This window comes from Oncorhynchus tshawytscha, linkage group LG15 (genome assembly GCF_018296145.1).
Source record: "Oncorhynchus tshawytscha isolate Ot180627B linkage group LG15, Otsh_v2.0, whole genome shotgun sequence".
NCBI classification, from domain to species: Eukaryota; Metazoa; Chordata; class Actinopteri; order Salmoniformes; family Salmonidae; genus Oncorhynchus; species Oncorhynchus tshawytscha.
This window is the reverse complement of record NC_056443.1, coordinates 18,790,149-18,808,398: the sequence shown is the minus strand read 5'-3', so window position 1 is coordinate 18,808,398 and position 18,250 is coordinate 18,790,149. Positions and strand designations below refer to the sequence as shown.

General features: G+C 43.0%; 1 protein-coding gene across 2 annotated transcripts; it reads right to left on the bottom strand.

Moving 5' to 3' along the window:
• Positions 1 to 3,525: 3,525 nt before the first annotated feature.
• LOC112214562 (TOX high mobility group box family member 4-B) lies at positions 3,526 to 16,564 on the bottom strand. 2 transcript variants are annotated; one of them, XM_024373393.2, is made up of 10 exons: positions 16,441 to 16,561; positions 15,009 to 15,711; positions 9,778 to 9,846; positions 9,190 to 9,486; positions 6,619 to 6,879; positions 6,118 to 6,444; positions 5,913 to 5,993; positions 5,104 to 5,748; positions 4,771 to 4,925; positions 3,526 to 4,164 (listed from the first exon to the last, which is right to left on the bottom strand). In XM_024373393.2, exons 2-10 carry the CDS (start codon positions 15,105 to 15,107, stop codon positions 4,110 to 4,112), a joined length of 1,989 nt encoding a protein of 662 aa, XP_024229161.1. In that variant the 5' UTR covers positions 15,108 to 15,711; positions 16,441 to 16,561; the 3' UTR covers positions 3,526 to 4,109. The 2 variants fall into 2 exon arrangements, with proteins under 2 accessions (XP_024229161.1, XP_024229162.1); XM_024373394.2 differs by lacking the exon at positions 15,009 to 15,711 and having other exon boundaries at positions 3,527 to 4,164; positions 16,441 to 16,564.
• Positions 16,565 to 18,250: the final 1,686 nt, after the last annotated feature.

Below are 18,250 nucleotides of genomic sequence, written 5' to 3'. Positions count from 1 at the left end.
CCCTGCTCCGGAAACCAACTGTCTTAACCATTAGACTGAGAGGAAATTCCCACTAGGGCTGAGGGTGACACTGATTTTAAGTTTCAGGCAGAGCTACCAAATAACAATGCATGATTTACAGTGCATTAGAAAAGTATTCAGTATTTACTTTTTCCAAATGTTGTTACGTTACAGCCTTCTTCTAAAATGTATTCAATTGTGTGTGTGTGTGTGTGTGTGTGTCCATCACATTTATTACAAATAAAAAATAGAAATATCAAATTTGCATAAGTATTCAGACCCTTTACTCAGTACTTAGTTGAAGCACCTTTGTCAGCGATTACAGCCTGGATTATTCTTGGGTATGACGCTACAAGCTTGGCACACCTTTGGGGAGTTTCTCCCATTCTTCTCTGCAGAGCCTCTCAAGCTCTGTTAGGTTGGATGGGGAGCGTTGCTGCACAGCTAATTTCAGGTCTGTCCAGAGATCGGGTTCAAGGCCGGTCTCTGGCTGGGCCACTCAAGGACATTCAGAGACTTGTCCTGAAGCCACTCCTGCGTTGTCTTGGCTGTGTGCTTAGGGTCGTTGTCCTGTTCAACAGTGAACCTTTCCCCCCCAGTCTGAGGCCCTGAGCGAGCAGGTTTTATTGCCGATCATACTGTACTTTGCTCCGTTCACCTTTCCCTCGATCCTGACTAGTCTCCCAGTCCCTGCCGCTGAAAAACATCCCCACAGTATGATGCTGCCACCACCATGCTTCACCGTAGGGATGGTGCCAGGTTTCCTCCAGACGTGATGCTTGGCCTTCAGGCCAAAGAGTTCAATCTTGGTTTCATCAGACCAGAGAATCTTGTTTATCATGGTCTGAAAGTCCTTAGGTGCCTTTTGGCAAACTCCAAGCAGGCTGTCATGTGCCTTTTATTGAGGAGTGGCTTCCGTCTGGCCACTCTACCATAAAGGCCTGATTGATGGAGTGCTGCAGAGATGGTTGTCCTTCTGGAAGGTTCTCCCATCTCCACAGAGGAATTCTGGACCTCTGTCACTAACCATCGGTTCTAGGTTACCTCAGTGACCACGGCCCTTCTCCCCCGATTACTCAGTTTGGCCGGGCGGCCAGCTCTAGGAAATGTCTTAGTGGTTCCAAACTTCTTCCATTTAAGAATGATGGAGGTCACTGTGTTCTTGGGGACCTTCATTGCTGCAGACATTTTTTTGGTACCATTCCCCAGATCTGTACCTCGACATAATCCTATCTCAGAGCTCTACGAATAATTCCTTCAACCTCATGGCTAGGGCTGTGGTGGTCATGACATTTTGTCAGCCAGTGATTGTCAAGCAAATCACGGTCAGTCTCACGGTAATTGACCGTTAATTAACATAAGCACATTTAGCATCTCCTGGTTTCCACACACGGCCCACAAGCCATTTTGAATAAATCCATGTAATATAGCATACACCTTCACTATAAATCCATTATTTATTTTGGACAGGTCTAAAGCAGCATGATAAGAAGAAAAGAATAGCATACTCTGAGTTGTTCATGTGTTAGGTCCTGATGTGGCTATGTCAAATGACTGTGGGCTACACTAGTTAATTTAGCTAGCAGACAAGATTTGCTTATAATTCCATGGCATTATTTTATAGTATTGAACAAAGCAGAATAAAATATAAATATTCTCTCGATTTGAGGGAGTGAGCACATGCGGCTATTCTATATGCTTAATTTAGAGGTATCAATGTAACTTTAGTTGTTCTACAAACATTGTAAGGCTGCATGATGAGACTAATGATGATTTGAAAAAAGTTGTTTGAATGGCATGAGCTCTGCTTTATTTTTTTGCACAGGCTGTACACACTCCAATAGTCTCATTCACAATTTAACAAGAACTTGACAATACCTCGAATTCATGGTGGCATCCCCTTTGTGGCCGTAATGCACCTTAAAAAAATCCATGCCTTTTGCGGCCCGGAGTGCTTTTGCGGCCCGGAGTGCTGCGTTGTGCCCTTCTCAAAGAGTGTGCTGCACGTGACCAGGTCTTTCTCACAGGCTACAAGTGAAGACAGACATATCGGGGACGCAGCTGCGCGAGTCCTTATCCAATTCCGAGGTACATATTGAAGATATTTGATGAACTGTCCACATTTACTTTTTGTCAGCCAACAAGATGAGTAGGCCTATTGAACAGCAAAAGCACTAGTCTATGTCAAGCTACTATCCCCCGTAGTACAAAGGTCAACCTATTCTATTCTGTGCAATAAATAAACATTCCAAACAGTCTGGGACAGTTGTGGGATGCTATAGATCCCAAATTAATACAGCCACTAGCATAAATGACTGACACAACAGATCAGAACGTTTAGCTTAAAATGTTGATAAACTATTAGGCTATTTCTTCACATTATAAGCGCAGCAATGTGGACATAGTAGTAGGCTGTAAGCGCGAATGTTCAATTAGAGGAAAACACCAATATCAAAAGTGACCGCAAATGCAATTATGCATGTAATGCTTTTATTGTAAAGGTGCATTTTTATGGTGAAAATTATCTTCCCCAAACTTGAAACTCAGGCGCTGCAAACGAGTCGCAAAAAAATGGCATTGTTTCTTATGCTGGGCATTATTCACAAGTGATAACATATAATTCACAAGTGACAGGCTAATATTGTCACCCATCAGACTATTCTTGATTTAATTTTGTCTTTACATATACTAAATAATATATGTATGACATTTGTTTTGATTTAGAATGGACCATTATCATGCACCTGTATCGAAACAGGGCAGGAGGAAAAAATAAGTCATCTATGCACTTAAACAGCGAATGGAGGACGCTTTTCCCAGTGGTTTATTTTCATGCCAGCCAGGTAGGCTATACTCCTGTTGTAAATATAAGTAATGTGCTTAACATGAGGAAAGTTGAGAAATTAATAAATATAGTAGGCCTAGCCTTTAGAAAGCTGATGGGATCCTCCTCTTTTTGTAAGTGACCATCACTCGGTTTTCTCCCACAATTGAATAGCCTATAGAAATGTTGCACAACATGAGCTGATGGGCTCTCATGAAGTGTTTGATTCGATTTTAGAATACATTTACATTGATGTCAGAGTGATTAGAGGGATTAGAGGGACAATAGATTGCTGAGTAACAGGCAGTTAGCAAGTTTGGTAGGCTACCAATGACCAGTAGCAGCATCAGAGCTTAGAGAAGCCTAATTACCGTGACTAAACTGTCATGTGGAATTTGACTGCCTTCATGACTCGTGACTGCCAGTGTGGCAGTAATATGGTCACCACAACAGCCCTACTCATGGCTTGGTTTTTGCTCTGACATGCACTGTCAACTGTGGGACCTTATATAGAGAGGTGTGTGCCTTTTCAAATCATGTCTAATCAGTAGAAAGATCTTAAGGATGATCAGTGGAAACAATTTCGAGTCTCATAGCAAAGGGTCTGAATACTTATGTAAATAAGGTATTTCTGTTGTTTATTTTTTATACATTTGCAAAAAATGTTTTTTTAAAACTGTTTTTGCTTTGTCATTATGGGGTGTGTAAATTGATGAAGATTTTTTTTCATTGAATCAATTTTAGAATAAGCCTGTAACTTAGCAAAATGAGGAAAAGGTCAAGGGGTCTGAATACTTTCCGAATGCACTGTACATACCTTGAAATCACTTGTAACGACAACACTGATAACACGGTCAGGAGAAAAACCATCATTAGCTGTAGAGTTGGATAGATTAACACAGTCTATTTTTGCATGGACAGCACCATTTGCAGATATGTGCCCTTTGTCCAACTCTATGGCACGAGCTATGAAATGCAAGAGACATACCAGTGGTGCCTGTAGCGTTATATTAGATATTACCTTAAAAACATTTCATATAAAATTATCTTATTATTTAAACTTCATAATGTATCAGCACAGGAGTATTGGTCTTCTGCTTGATTATTTTATGAGGACAAAGTCTGGTTGTGGAAAAAAGCCAAGTCCCTCTCTTCTCTTCTCCATTCTTCACTCCCCTCTCCTTTCTCTTTAGTCCTGGCTAATCCCTATCATGTCCATATATATCACTCTTCTCTCCTCTTTGAAGTCTTTGTCCATCTATCACTCCTCTCTTCTGTCCATTCCTTACGTGACAGTGGAGTCCTGCCCTCGGATCGCACACCAGGCCATGAACACATCCCTTTGAAGACAATAAATTGGAGAAGAAAACAAAAAAAATAGATCAACTAATCAATAATAAATAAATTAAATCATAATTAGAGCAGAAATGTTGCTTTATCGACATTTTCCTTTCCTGGCTGCCGCCAAATGCTACGCCATGCCCACGGACATTCGTTTCTTCTCCACAATGAGTCTGGATCTGAGCTGTCGAAATGTTGGTTATTAGGTTATAAAATGATTGCATCGGAGCTCCTAGAGTGTGCGGCTCTCCTTTTCTTTTCCAAGTGTTCTACTCCCCTAGCCAGCACCTCGCCTAAACAGGTGTTCGGTTCTTTCGCCTCGAGACCATTCTTTGGGAAGAACATGATCTACCTTGACTCCTAAGTGTTTCAGGTGGTAATGTCAGTGTGTTCTGTATATGTGTCTGTATGGCTGTATTTAGACAGGCAGCCCAATTCTGATATTTTTTCCACAAATTGGTATTTTGACCAATCATCAGATCTTTTCACATCAGATTATTTTTCGCACTTATCTGATTGATCAAAAGTGAAAAAAAGTTTAAAAAGCGCAGAATTGGGCTGCCTGTCTAAATGCAGCCTATGTCCAGCCATCTATCTGTCTGTACCTGCAGTGTGTGGCCACACACTTGTTGCTGCAGTATTCCCTGTCCCAGTCCTTGTTCTCTACAGCTGGGTTGGTGCAGCCGGCTCGGACACACAGGTTAGGGCTGCAGGTCTGGGTCACATCTGGCCCTGGAGACACATTCAACTCCACCTGCATCTGGGAAGGGAGGGAGAGGTGAAAGACCGGAGGGAGAGAGATGTAGAGGAGAGAGAAAGACAGTGGTTGATATACAGTAGTGTGAAGGATACCAATCATTAGATGACCAGGGCCCTGAGTTTTCAGAGAAAATTATGAAAATATTTGCTAAAGTTTTTCTATTCTATACTTCTCTTACCCCATCCTCTCCTTCAGCCCCGTCCTCGGCTTCAGTCGAACAGGCCGTTACTAAGGCAGCGGACTGTACCACCTCCCCCAAGGTTGGAGTGGCCCCCCCCAACACGGCTAACCCCCCTGCCGCCGTGCCGATAACGGGAGAGTCCAAATCTGAGGCGGGAGGGACGATCTTGATCTGCAGAGGGGGTGGTGCCATAGCACCCCCGCCTCTTGGTTTGGCCTGCAGTGGCGGTGGGGCCTGGGCATGTACCATCTGCTGGAGACGGGGCGGAGGAGGGGTGTTCTGCATCTGTTGGAGTGGTGGCGGCTGCCGAGTAGACAATACCGTACTACTTGACACCACCATTACCCCTGATGGCGACGTCTGTTGCTTGATGATAATTTTCGTAACAGTGGGGGGGTTTAGGGCCAGGGCGTGCGTAGGAGTGGGGTTTTTTTGCGCCCCTGTACGGGAGCGGGTGGTGACCTGAGGGAGGTCTCCACCTGCTAGGATGATGTTGGAGGTGCAGATGTTGGTGATGGTGTTCTCTTCAGGGGCGAGGTGGGGGACGGAGGAACGGGTGGAACGGGGAGCAGAGGTGGGGAGTGGGGCAACGGGAGGAGGAGAGGGAGGCGACGGGGAAGTGTCCAGAACCTCAATGGTCGGCTGGGAGAGAGAAGAGGAGGAGAAAGGTAGAGGGGTTGCAAGAGAGAGGAGTTGAGAGGGAAAAGAGGAGATGTAGTTTACACACTGACAAAGGGTGGCCATCATAATAAACCTACTAACACAAATAACTGAAGTGCTCTCTAGGAATACTCGTCTTGCCTCACCTGAGAAAGCTGATGATCCCTGTAGGCTTCCAGAGCCTCGAGATACTCCTTCTTAGCTGCTTCCGTCTTCCTCTTGTACACCTGAGAGGAATACACATACAGGGATATCATGAACATGAACATTATTCATATCTGCGTGTGCTTGTGTAGTGAATGTGATTGTGAACATGCCTGTTTGCACATGTCAATGTGTGTGTGTGTGTACCTGCTTCTGCTCCTCCCCCAGGCTATCCCACATGGAGGCCACTATCTTGGACACCTCTCCAAAGGTGGCGCTGGGGTTCTGGCCCTTAATGGCTGCCTGCGTGTCCCTGAAGAACAGAGCGTAGGCCGACACAGGCTTCTGGGGCTCGTTAGGGTCTTTCTTTTTCTTCCCTTTCTTCCCTCCTCCTCCTCCGGCCGCTGCCCCTCTCCGGACGAGGGTAGGAGGGGTGCTGGAGGACGGAGCAAAGGAAGGAATGGGGGAGTCGGAGAGAGGGGGCTCGAGGGAGATGACGCCGAGAGAGATAGCAGAGTGTGCTGGTGGAGTCCCCTGAGTTAGAATGGAAGAAGGAGGGGTGGGATGGGAGAAAGGGAGGAATAGCAAAAACAAGGACATCAGTTTCATATAAAGTGTGTGACTGTAATCAATGAAGAGACTGAGGCAGACAGACGAACCAATAAACAGACAAACTGACTTGTAGACAGACCGACCAATAGGACTGACCTGTCTGAAGTCGTCCATGTCGTTGTCCTGTAGCGAGCCGGCCGGCGAAGCAGCGGCCGACAGTGGTTGGTCAGGTGACTGCGACCTCGCCAGGTTGGCCACGCACCCTAGGCTGAGCCCCAGCTGGGCGCTGAGCTCCGATTGGTCGATGGTGATCAGCTGGTTGTGGCCCAACAGGCTGTGGTCCATGTCACTCAGCGGGACGTCTATGGTCATGGGGGAGGAGCTGCTGAACTGGGAGCCAACAGGGTGGCCCAGATCCTGGAAAATGAGGCAGGGTTCATACTCATAAAAAGCCAAAGACAATGTATTACAAGCAGGCAGGACTGGCCCGCCCATTAGGCAGGATTAGGCGGCCGTCGACAGCAGCAGATTGACGAGGGCGACACACCGTCAACAACACATAAAACCTCATAAAACCTCACTCCACCAACATTACTTCAAAAAAATCATCTAACATAAATCATTTAGCCTATGGTAGAAAGAGCATATGGCCTTTGCTGTAGCCTACAGGTAAATGTGTGTCAATGTCATGAGACACTTTTAACATCATGCACGCTTCGCCGATCAAATAGCCTAACCTAAATGGCACCCAATCAAATAAAAAATGTGCTTTGATGCGAATATGGCATGTTAACAAACATATCCTTAAAACAGGACAGCTCAAAATAAAATGGATAATATGGAATGGAAAAATCAGGCTACTCACAACTGCTGTCCAGGAGTTTCACACAGTGGGCTAAATTGTTATGATAATCAGTGGTTTCAAGTTTGTGTCCATAATTGTTTTTACAAGATGATCATAGTGAAAAATAAAATGCTTCTGCACTTCCCGCTATGTAAACACACTGATTCTCATTGCAAATAGGCTCAGGATAACTCCTGATAAAGTTGGGTAGCTGATATTCAGAGCTTAAAACAGCCAAAATTATTATTAACAGGAATCAGGACTAATAAAGCCAATGCAACTGCCTATTTTTTTTACAAATGGTAGGTCTACCACATGGATGAGCATTCATAAAATGTCATTGTGGTCATTGATACTGTCCCATTTATTCCAGTCCAGCCATTACAATGAGCCCGTCCTCCTATAGCTTGTCCCACCAGCCTCCACTGCACCCCAGTAAGCACGGACCAACGAGGACGTCTTTTGGACGCATTTCTTTTGGTCCTGTCAGGACGTCTTTTTTTGTGTATTGATTTGGTGTCGTCCGGACTTGATTTCAACATCCATGGACCGGATCTAATCTGGACCAATCATAGACGTATGTCTATGTTAAATTGAGATTTGGTCCGGTCTGGACCGGCCTTGATTTGGCCCAAACATAGTCTATGTTTGGTTCAGATTTGGTCCGGTCCAGTCCTACTCAAGACATATGTTCAACTTTCATTCAGAACCGAAAATGAACCCAATAAAATTGTCTCGCCTAGGGCGGCAGAAGGGCCAGGACCGGGCCTGATTACAGGCAGCAACCATCTTGTTATCAAAGAATGGACTGTGGTGTGAAAAGGGCCCAATTCATATAATTTCACATTTCTGTCAAGAACTAATTGTGTAGGAAATGGCACCCTAATAGGCTATTACCTACAGTACCAGTCAAATGTTTGGACACACCTACTCATTCCAGGGTTTTTCTCTATTTTTACTATTTTCTACATTGTAGAATAATAGTGAAGACATCAAAACTATGAAATAACACATATGGAATCATGTAGTAAACCAAAAACGTTTTAAACAAATCAAAATATATTTTATATTTTATATTCTTCAAAATAGCCACCCTTTGCCTTGATGACACCTTTGCACACTCTTGGCATTTTCTCGACCAACTTCATGAGGTAGTCACCTGGAATGCATTTCAATTAACAGGTGTGCCTTGTTAAAAGTGAATTTGTGGCATTTCTTTCCTTTGAGCCAATCAGCTGTGTTGTGACATGGTAGGGGTGGTATACAGAAGATAGCCCTATTTGGTAAAAGACAGAGTCCATATTATGACAAGAACAGCTATAATAAGCAAAGAGAATTGACAGTTCATTACTTGAAGACATGGTCAGTCAATACAGAACATTTCAAGAGCTTTAAAAGTTTCTTTAAGCGCAGTCGCAAAAACCATCAAGCGCTATGATGAAACTGGCTCTCATGAGGACCGCCACAGGAAAGAAGTTACCTCTGCTGCAGAGGATAAGTTCATTTAGAGTTATGTAAGGGCTATTTGAACAAGAAGGAGTGATGGAGGGCTGCATCAGATGACCTGGCCTCTAATATCACCTGACCTCAACCCAATTGAGTGAAGGAAAAGCAGCCAAGTGCTTCGCATATGTGGGAACTCCTTCAAGACTGTTGGAAAAGCATTCCAGGTGAAGATGTCTTCACTATTATTCTACAATGTAGAAAATAGTAAAAATAAAGAAAAACCTTGGAATGAGTAGGTATGTCCAAACTTTTGACTGGTACTGTAGATAGTGTACTACATTTGACCAGATTCATATGCAGGCCCTTTTCAAAAGCAGTGCACTACATAGAGAATAGGGTGCCATTTCAAAAGCATTCTCAACCCTTGTAGTCCTCACCATGCCCAGAGCAGACCCCAGAATAGCTCCTCCTCCACCTGGCTGACTGATGACCCCCAGACTCAGGTGGTGGTCCAGTCCCTGTGACTCCGGGTGGGGATTCACAAAGGTGGAGGCGAAGGACGGATCGTCTCCCCCGACCACAACGTTCCCGGGGGTGGACAAGCCACTGCGCTCTCCATCCGATAGCTCTCCGAAATGGGCCACCACATCGGACGCGATGAGCGCCTGGTCTGGATCCAGGGAGATGGGGGGGATCTCAAACTCCTCATCTCCCAGACTGGGGGTGTGGAACGTCTATTGGGGAAGAGCGAGAGGGAGAAGAGACGGTGGGGGATGGGGGAGCGGAGATAGTAAGAAGGAAAGGGGGTATGGAGAAAAGAGGAAGAGAGAAGAGGGTGGGAAGAGCAAAGGTTATTATAATTATAGATTGAGACATCCTCCCCTGCTATATTGGGTGTGAGTGTTGTGTGAGTAACTGCAGATTGTGTGTGTTGTAAAGAGAGAGAGAGACAGGATAGTGGAGAGAGAAGAGAGTGAATGAGAGTTTAGAAGCGAGAGAAGTGGAAGGAAGGAATGAGTAGCTACCTCAGAGGATGAGAGGAACGGATGGCCCGCCCCGCTGATGGTCAGGTAGTTATTACTGCCTTCAGGGAACTGAAACACACACACGGGTCAAATCATCATCACATAGGACAATAAGTCTCATCATCATCCCAACAGTCAGCATTCCTTGAAAACATCTGTGGCATCATACAAGGCAGCTGTATCACATCCGGCCGTGATTGGGAGTCCCATAGGGCGGCGCACAATTGGCCCAGTGTCGTCCGGGTTTGGCCGAGGTAGGCCGTCATTGTAAATAAGAATTTGTTCTTAACTGAGCACATCTACTGCTGCTAAGCTTCCCAGTAAAGCAATGAAAGCAATTAAGCATTCCAGAAGAAAAGTGCTCAAAATAGCCCTTGTTAATATATGCAGCTTAAGAAACAAGGTTCATGAAATCAATAATTTGCTAGTAACAGATGACATTCATATTCTGACTATCTCTGAAACTCACTTAGATAATACCTTTGATACAGTGGTAGCAATACAAGGTTATAACATTTATAGAAAAGATAGAAATGCCAATGGTGAAGGTGCTGTTTATATTCAGAACCGCATTCCTGTAAAGATTAGAGAAGATCTCATGTCAAATACTATTGAAATAATATGGATACAGGTTCATCTGCCTCACCTAAAGCCCATTCTGTTGGGAAGCTGCTATAGACCACCAAGTGCTAAGTCAGTATCTGGATAATATGTGTGAAATGCTTGATAATGTATGCAATATCAAAAGAGAGGTATATTTTCTGGTTGATTTAAATATTGACTGGCTTTCATCAAGCTGCCCACTCAGCTGCCCACCTGGTTCAGGTTATCAGTCAACCTACCAACCTACCAGGGTAATTATAAACGACACAGGAATGAAATCATCAACATGTATTGATCACATATTTACTAATGCTGCAGAAATGAGCTTGAAAGCAGTATCCAGATCCATCAGATGTAGTGATCACAACATAGTAGCCATATCTAGGAAAACCAAAGTTACAACAGCTGGGCCTAACATAGTGTATAAGTGGTCATACAAGAAGTTTTGTAGTGATTCCTATGTTATTGATGTAAAGAATATTTGTTGGTCCGTGGTGTGTAATGAGGAGCAAACAGACACTGCACTTGAAACATTTATGAAATTGCTTACTCCAGTTGCTAATAAGTATGCACCATTAAGAAAATGGCTAAAATGTGCTAAATCCCCATGGATTGATGAGGAATTGAAAAATTGTATGGTTGAGAGGGATGAGGCAAAAGGAATGGCAAATAAGTCTGGCTGCACAACCAATTGGCAAACGTATTGCAAATTGAGAAATCATGTGACTAAACTGAATAAAAAGAAGAAACTACACTATGAAACCAAGATAAATGAAATAAAGATTGATAGTAAAAAGCTTTGGAGCGCCTTAAATGAAATTCTGGGGAAAAAGGCAAACTCAGCTCCATCATTCATTGAATCAGATGGCTCATTCATCACAAAATCAACTGATATTGCCAACTACTTTAATGATTTTTTAATTGGCAAGATTAGCATATTTAGGCATAACATGCCAGCAACAAATGCTGATAGTACACATCGAAGGAAAAATTACCGAATTATGACAGAACAAGCATTGTAATTTTAAATTCCGTAAAGTTAGTGAGGAAGAGGTGAACAAATTATTGGTTTATCAACAATGACAAGCTACCGGGGTCTGACAAATTGGATGGAAAATGACTGAGGATAATAGCGGATGATATTGCCGTTCCTATTTGCCACATCTTCAATTTAAGCCTACTAGCAAGTGTGTGCCCTCAGGCTTGGAGTGAAGCAAAAGTCATTCCGCTACCTAAGAATAGTAAAGCCCCTTTACTGGCTCAAATAGCTGACCAATCAGCCTGTTACCAACCCTTAATAAACTTTTGGAAAAAATTGTGTTTGACCAGATAAAATGCTATTTTACAGTAAACAAATTGACAACAGACTTTCAGCATGCTTATAGAGAAGGACATTCAACAAGCACAGCACTTACACAAATGACTGATGATTGGCTGAGAGAAATTGATGATAAAAAGATTGTTAGACTTCAGTGCGGCCCTTTGACATTAATCGATCAGTCTGCTGCTGGCAAAACTTGTGTTATGGCTTTACACCCCCTGCTATATTGTGGATAAAGAGTTACCTGTTTAGCAGAACACCGAGGGTGTTCTTTAATGGAAGCCTCTCCAACATAATCCAGGTAGAATCAGAAATTCCCCAAGGTAGCTGTCTTGGCCCATTACTTTTTTCATTCTTTACTAATGAATTGCCACTGGCCTTGAGGAAAGCCAGAGTGTCTATGTATGCGGATGACTCAACAATATACATGTCAGCTACTACAGCGACTGAAATGACTACAACACTAAACAAAGAGTTGCAGTTAGTTTCAGAGTGGGTGGCAAGGAGTAAGTTAGTCCTAAATATTTATTAAACTAAAAGAATTGTATTTGGGACAAATCATTCACAAAACCCTAAACATCAACTAAATATGGTAATAAATAATGTGGATATTGAGCAAGTTGAGGTGACTAAACTGCTTGGAGTTACCCTGGAATGTAAACTGTCATGGTCAAAACATATTGATACAGTAGCTAAGATGGGGAGAAGTATGTCTATGATAAGGCACTGCTCTACCTTCTTGACAGCACTGTCAACAAGGCAGGTCCTACAGGCCCTAGTTTTGTCACACCTGGACTACTGTTCAGTCATGGGGTCAGGTGCCACAAAAAAGGACTTAGGAAAATTGCAATTGGTTCAGAACAGGGCAGCACGGCTGGCCATTGGATGAAAACAGAGGGCTAATATTAATAATATGCATGTCAATCTCTCCTGGCTCAAAGTGGAGGAGAAATTGACTTCCTCACTGCTTGTATTTATGAGATGTATTGACATGGCGAATGCACCGAGCTGTCTGTTTGAATTACTGGCGCACAGCTCGGACACCCATGTATACCCCACAAGAGGTCTCTTCACAGTCCCCAAGTCCAGAACAGACTATGGAAGGCGCACAGTAATAAATAGAGCCATGACTACATGGAACTCTATTCCACATCAAGTAACTCATGCAAGCAGAAAATTTTGATTTAATAAACAGATTTTTAAAAAACACCTTATTGAACAGCAGGGACTGTGAAGCAACACAAACATAGGTGCATATACACACACGATAGCATGGATTTTTTACTGTATACAGTGGGGCAAAAAAGTATTTAGTCAGCCACCAATTGTGCAAGTTCTCCCACTTAAAAAGATGAGAGGCCTGTAATCATAGGTACACTGCAACTATGACAGACAAAATGAGGGGGGAAAATCCAGAAAATCACATTGTAGGATTTTTAATGAATTTATTTGCAAATTATGGTGGAAAATAAGTATTTGGTCACCTACAAACAAGCAAGATTTCTGGCTCTCACAGACCTGTAACTTCTTCTTTAAAAGGCTCCTCTGTCCTCCACTCGTTACCTGTATTAATGGCACCTGTTTGAACTTGTTATCAGTATAAAAGACACCTGTCCACAACCTCAAACAGTCACACTCCAAACTCCACTATGGCCAAGACCAAAGAACTGTCAAAGGACACCAGAAACAAAATTGTAGACCTGCACCAGGCTGGGAAGACTGAATCTGCAATAGGTAAGAAGCTTGGTTTGAAGAAATCAACTGTGGGAGCAATTATTAGGAAATGGAAGACGTACAAGACCACTGATAATCTCTCTCGATCTGGGGCTCCACGCAAGATCTCACCCCGTGCGGTCAAAATGATCACAAGAACGGTGAGCAAAAATCCCAGAACCACACGGGGGGACCTAGTGAATGACCTGCAGAGAGCTGGGACCAAAGTAACAAAGCCTACCATCAGTAACACACTACGCCGCCAGGGACTCAAATCCTGCAGTGCCAGACGTGTCCCCCTGCTTAAGCCAGTACATGTCCAGGCCCGTCTGAAGTTTGCTAGAGAGCATTTGGATGATCCAGAAGAAGATTGGGAGAATGTCATATGGTCAGATGAAACCAAAATATAACTTTTTGGTAAAAACTCAACTCGTCGTGTTTGGAGGACAAAGAATGCTGAGTTGCATCCAAAGAACACCATACCTACTGTGAAGTATGGGGGTGGAAACATCATGCTTTGGGGCTGTTTTTCTGCAAAGGGACCAGGACGACTGATCCGTGTAAACGAAATAATGAATGGGCCCATGTATCGTGAGATTTTGAGTGAAAACCTCCTTCCATCAGCAAGGGCATTGAAGATTAAACGTGGCTGGGTCTTTCAGCATGACAATGATCCCAAACACACCGCCCGGGCAACAAAGGAGTGGCTTCGTTAGAAGCATTTCAAGGTCCTGGAGTGGCCTAGCCAGTCTCCAGATCTCAACCCCATAGAAAATCTTTGGAGGGAGTTGAAAGTCTGTGTTGCCCAGCAACAGCACCAAAACATCACTGCTCTAGAGGAGATCTGCATGGAGGAATGGGCCAAAATACCAGCAACAGTGTGTGAAAACCTTGTGAAGACTTACAGAAAACGTTTGACCTCGGTCATTGCCAACAAAGGGTATATAACAAAGTATTGAGATAAACTTTTGTTATTGACCAAATACTTATTTTCCACCATAATTTGCAAATACATTAATTAAAAATCCTACAATGTGATTTTCTGGATTTTTCTTCCTCATTTTGTCTGTCATAGTTGAAGTGTACCTATGATAAATTACAGGCCTCTCATCTTTTTAAGTAGGAGAACTTGCACAATTGGTGGCTGACTAAATACTTTTTTGCCCCACTGTATATGTGGTAGTGGTAGAGTAGGAGCACACAGTCTGAATGTATTGTAATGTTTTTTAAATTGTATAAACTGCCTTAATTTTGCTGGACCCCAGGAAGAGTAGCTGCTGCCAGGGGATCTATAATAAATACAAATATTGACTTGCCTAGTTAAATAAAGTTTAAATTAAAAATATATATAATATTCACACAAACTTTACCATTCATCAAAACATTGAAAAATCCAATAACAGCTGAGCTCACATCACTTCCCCACACACATGTACTGTATATACTACATATTCAACCAAGCCCTTATATGCTGTTGTAAAATAGTTATTGTACAGGATTCTGAGTGCATGTGAGAGTCCGTGAGTTTTCCATAGAGCACAACACACAGACAGACACACAGGTCGCTTGTCAAATCAATCTCGCTGTCAATCACCTTATTGTCATATCCATTGAAAGACCCAGGGTCCAGGAATTCTGGATCTCCGTGTGGCCCAGTCCCATCCGTTAGATCGGAATAAAAATTCAGGTCCATTATCTAATGGCGCCTCGTATGACATTAAATCAATGCAATTGGTTGATATACGGAATAAATCTATAATCTAAAACGTCTGTACCACTGTCTTTGTTTTAGTACCACAAAATGTATAACCAAAAAAATAATAATCTAATTCGAGGCTACACACAATGAATTCAGATTTCTGTCATGAAATATGCAGGATTTAGCGACTTGATGATATGAAACGAAGCAGTTGTTAGCTATGCTCATATGGCCAAATAATTATGGTAATGCACCCCAGCGCTCTCACTCATACCAAAAATAACCTGTCTCTTGACTAATTGGCGTGGCTATCCTAGCTGACGCAAGGCTGTGTGGTACCGAATCATGTACTAGTGGTATGTCTGGTTAAAATTATACAGCTACTACACCCGACAAAAAACAGAAACTCATGTTAACAGATGGGTAATATTACAAGTTATATGGAGTCCCGCAAATAACCGTATTTTGATGTGTCTTGAGGCATTTCAGAATTGAGCTCGTCTGGTTCTTTTCACAGCTGCTCTGCGCTCGAACAAGGCTGCTCAATGGATCCCTAACTGTGGATTTGGATTGGAATCAATCACCGTGGGTCGGGTTCCTGTGTGGGGAATGGTTGGGAATAGAGGGTGTCTGGGATTTCGGACTTTTGCTTTCACAGTTGTTTTAGTTCAAAGATTTGTCATCATGTAACAATCAACGTTCTTGTGTAGATAATCATATGGCTGACTCAAGTCTGTATACAACCACTCTCTAATTGAAATAAGTAAACAAATCGCAGACTTCTCTCCCCCCCAGGACCCCATTTTTCTCAAATGGTTCATCCCAATGGCCTAGTAAACCAAACGAAATCATTTTAACAGTTTATTCTCTGGAGGCAGAATATCCCAGAACACTAGTAACTCAATTTCAAATATTTGGTAAAGCCAATCGTCAACATTAATTTTGGTAAATAGCCATTGTCGCAGGTTTTATTTGAACAGTCGGAATATGGTAAGAAAGGGATCATGACTGCACTTTTCCTGTGTTGAGCGCTTGGTTTTACTAGCAAGCGTGCTCAGCTTTTGAAACAAGGCCACTTGAAGCTCACTAACAAGTTCGTCTAAGGCTTCAAGGACTTTTAAAGAATCAGAAGCGAACTGCAGCTCTAGTGACAAACTAGGAAACTGTAAGCTAACGTTATATCGGAATTGATGTCGGGCTGAGCGTGAGTGTTCATTGTGTGTTGTAAAACCAAAGATTGTGGACACTTGTGCGAGCCAATCTGTACACGTAGTGAATATGCCGACCACGCGTGATTCCCCACTACGAAACTTTATACGCATCTTACCTCCATTATTACCCCGAAATCTGCTCTGTCCCACTTTTCTGAATTTCGCCCGTGATAATTTATCCTAAAAAAAATGACATTGCACCAGCTTCCGTGATTGTCTCGAGAAGAGGAAGTGACATCATTTCCACAGAGCGACAAACAAGTTGAAGTTCCGCGAGCTCGAGTTAGCTAAGTGGAAAAGCTATTTTTTGTGAACTACAGTAACTACAGTTTAACAATCATTTGAATGTTCTTGAATAAATAACTCATTACTGTATCCTTTCCTATACCATTATGTCAGAATACACAGAAAACGATAAGTCATCACAACTTAAAACGTGTTTTACTCACATTTTCATATTAATGTAATAAAAAGATACAACTTGGGACGTCTTTTTTTGTTGCTTGTACATAAACAAAAAGTCAGATATAACATTTACATAATTATTCAGACTAAGCAGTACTTTGTTGAGGTACCTTTGGCAGTGATTACAGCCTCAAGTGTTCTTGGGTATGACGCTACAAGTTTAGCTACCTGTATTTGGGGAGTTTCTCCCAGTCTTCTCTGCAAATCCTCTCAAACTCTGGCAGGTTGGATGGAGAGTGTCACTGCACAGCTATTTTCAGGTCTCCAGATATGTTTGAATGGGCTGGGCCACTCAGAAACTTGTCCCAAAGTCACTCCTGCATTGTCTTGGCTGTGTGCTTATGGTCGTTGTCCTGTTGGAAGGTGAACCATCACCCCTGTTTGAGGTCCGGAGTGCTCTGGAGCAGGTTATCATCAAGGATCTCTGTACTTGGCCGTTCATCTTTCCCTCGATCCCGACTAGGCTTCCAGTCCCTGCCGCTGAAAAACATCCCCACTGCATGATGCTGCACCACCATGCCTCACCGTAGTGATGGTGCCATGTTTCTTCCAGATGTGACACTTGGCATTCACACCAGAGTTCAATCTTGTTTCTCATGATCGGAGTGTCCTTAGGTGCCTTTTGGCAAACTCCAAGCAGGCTAAAATGTGCCCTTTACTGAGGAAAGGCTTCTGTCTGACCACTCTAACCTAAAGGCCTGATTGGTGGAATGCTGCAGAGATGGTTGTCCAACTGGAAGGTTCTCCCATCTCCACACAGGAATTTGGTCAGTGACCATTGGGTTCTCGGTCTCCTCCCTGACCAAGGCCCTTCTCCCCCGATTATTTAGTTTGGCCAGTTCTAGGAAGAGTCTTGGTGGTTCCCAACTTCAGCCAATTAAGAATGCCGACACTGTGTTCTTGGACAATTCTTTTGACCTCATGGCTTGGTTTTTGCTCTGACATGCACTGTCAACTGTGGGACCTTATATAGACAGATGTGTGCCTTGCACATCCAAATCAATTGAATTTATCACAGGTGGAAACAGCTCAAGGATGATCAATGGAAACAGGATGAGCTCAATTTAGAGCCTCATAGCAAAGGGTCTTGAGTACTTATGTAATAAGGTATGGCTGTTTTTTTTATTTTTAATGCATTTCTAAAAACCTGTTTTTGCTTTGTCATCAGTATTGTGTGTAATTAGGGGGGGGGGGACAATTTAATCAATTTTACAATAAGGACGTGATGTAACAAAATGTGGAAAAAGTCAAGGGGTCTGATACTTTCTGAATGCACTGTATATACTAGCTAACCGATCTGACCTGCTTGCTTACAGTTGCACTAGGCTGTTAGGCTTCCTGTGTATATTAAAAGACAATTCATTACTAGATCCGAAAATGTGGTCCGTGGCTCCGTATGAAGGGTCTAATCCCAAATTTGGTAACAGTGTGGAGGTCTCTAGAGCTCCACATTAACATGAT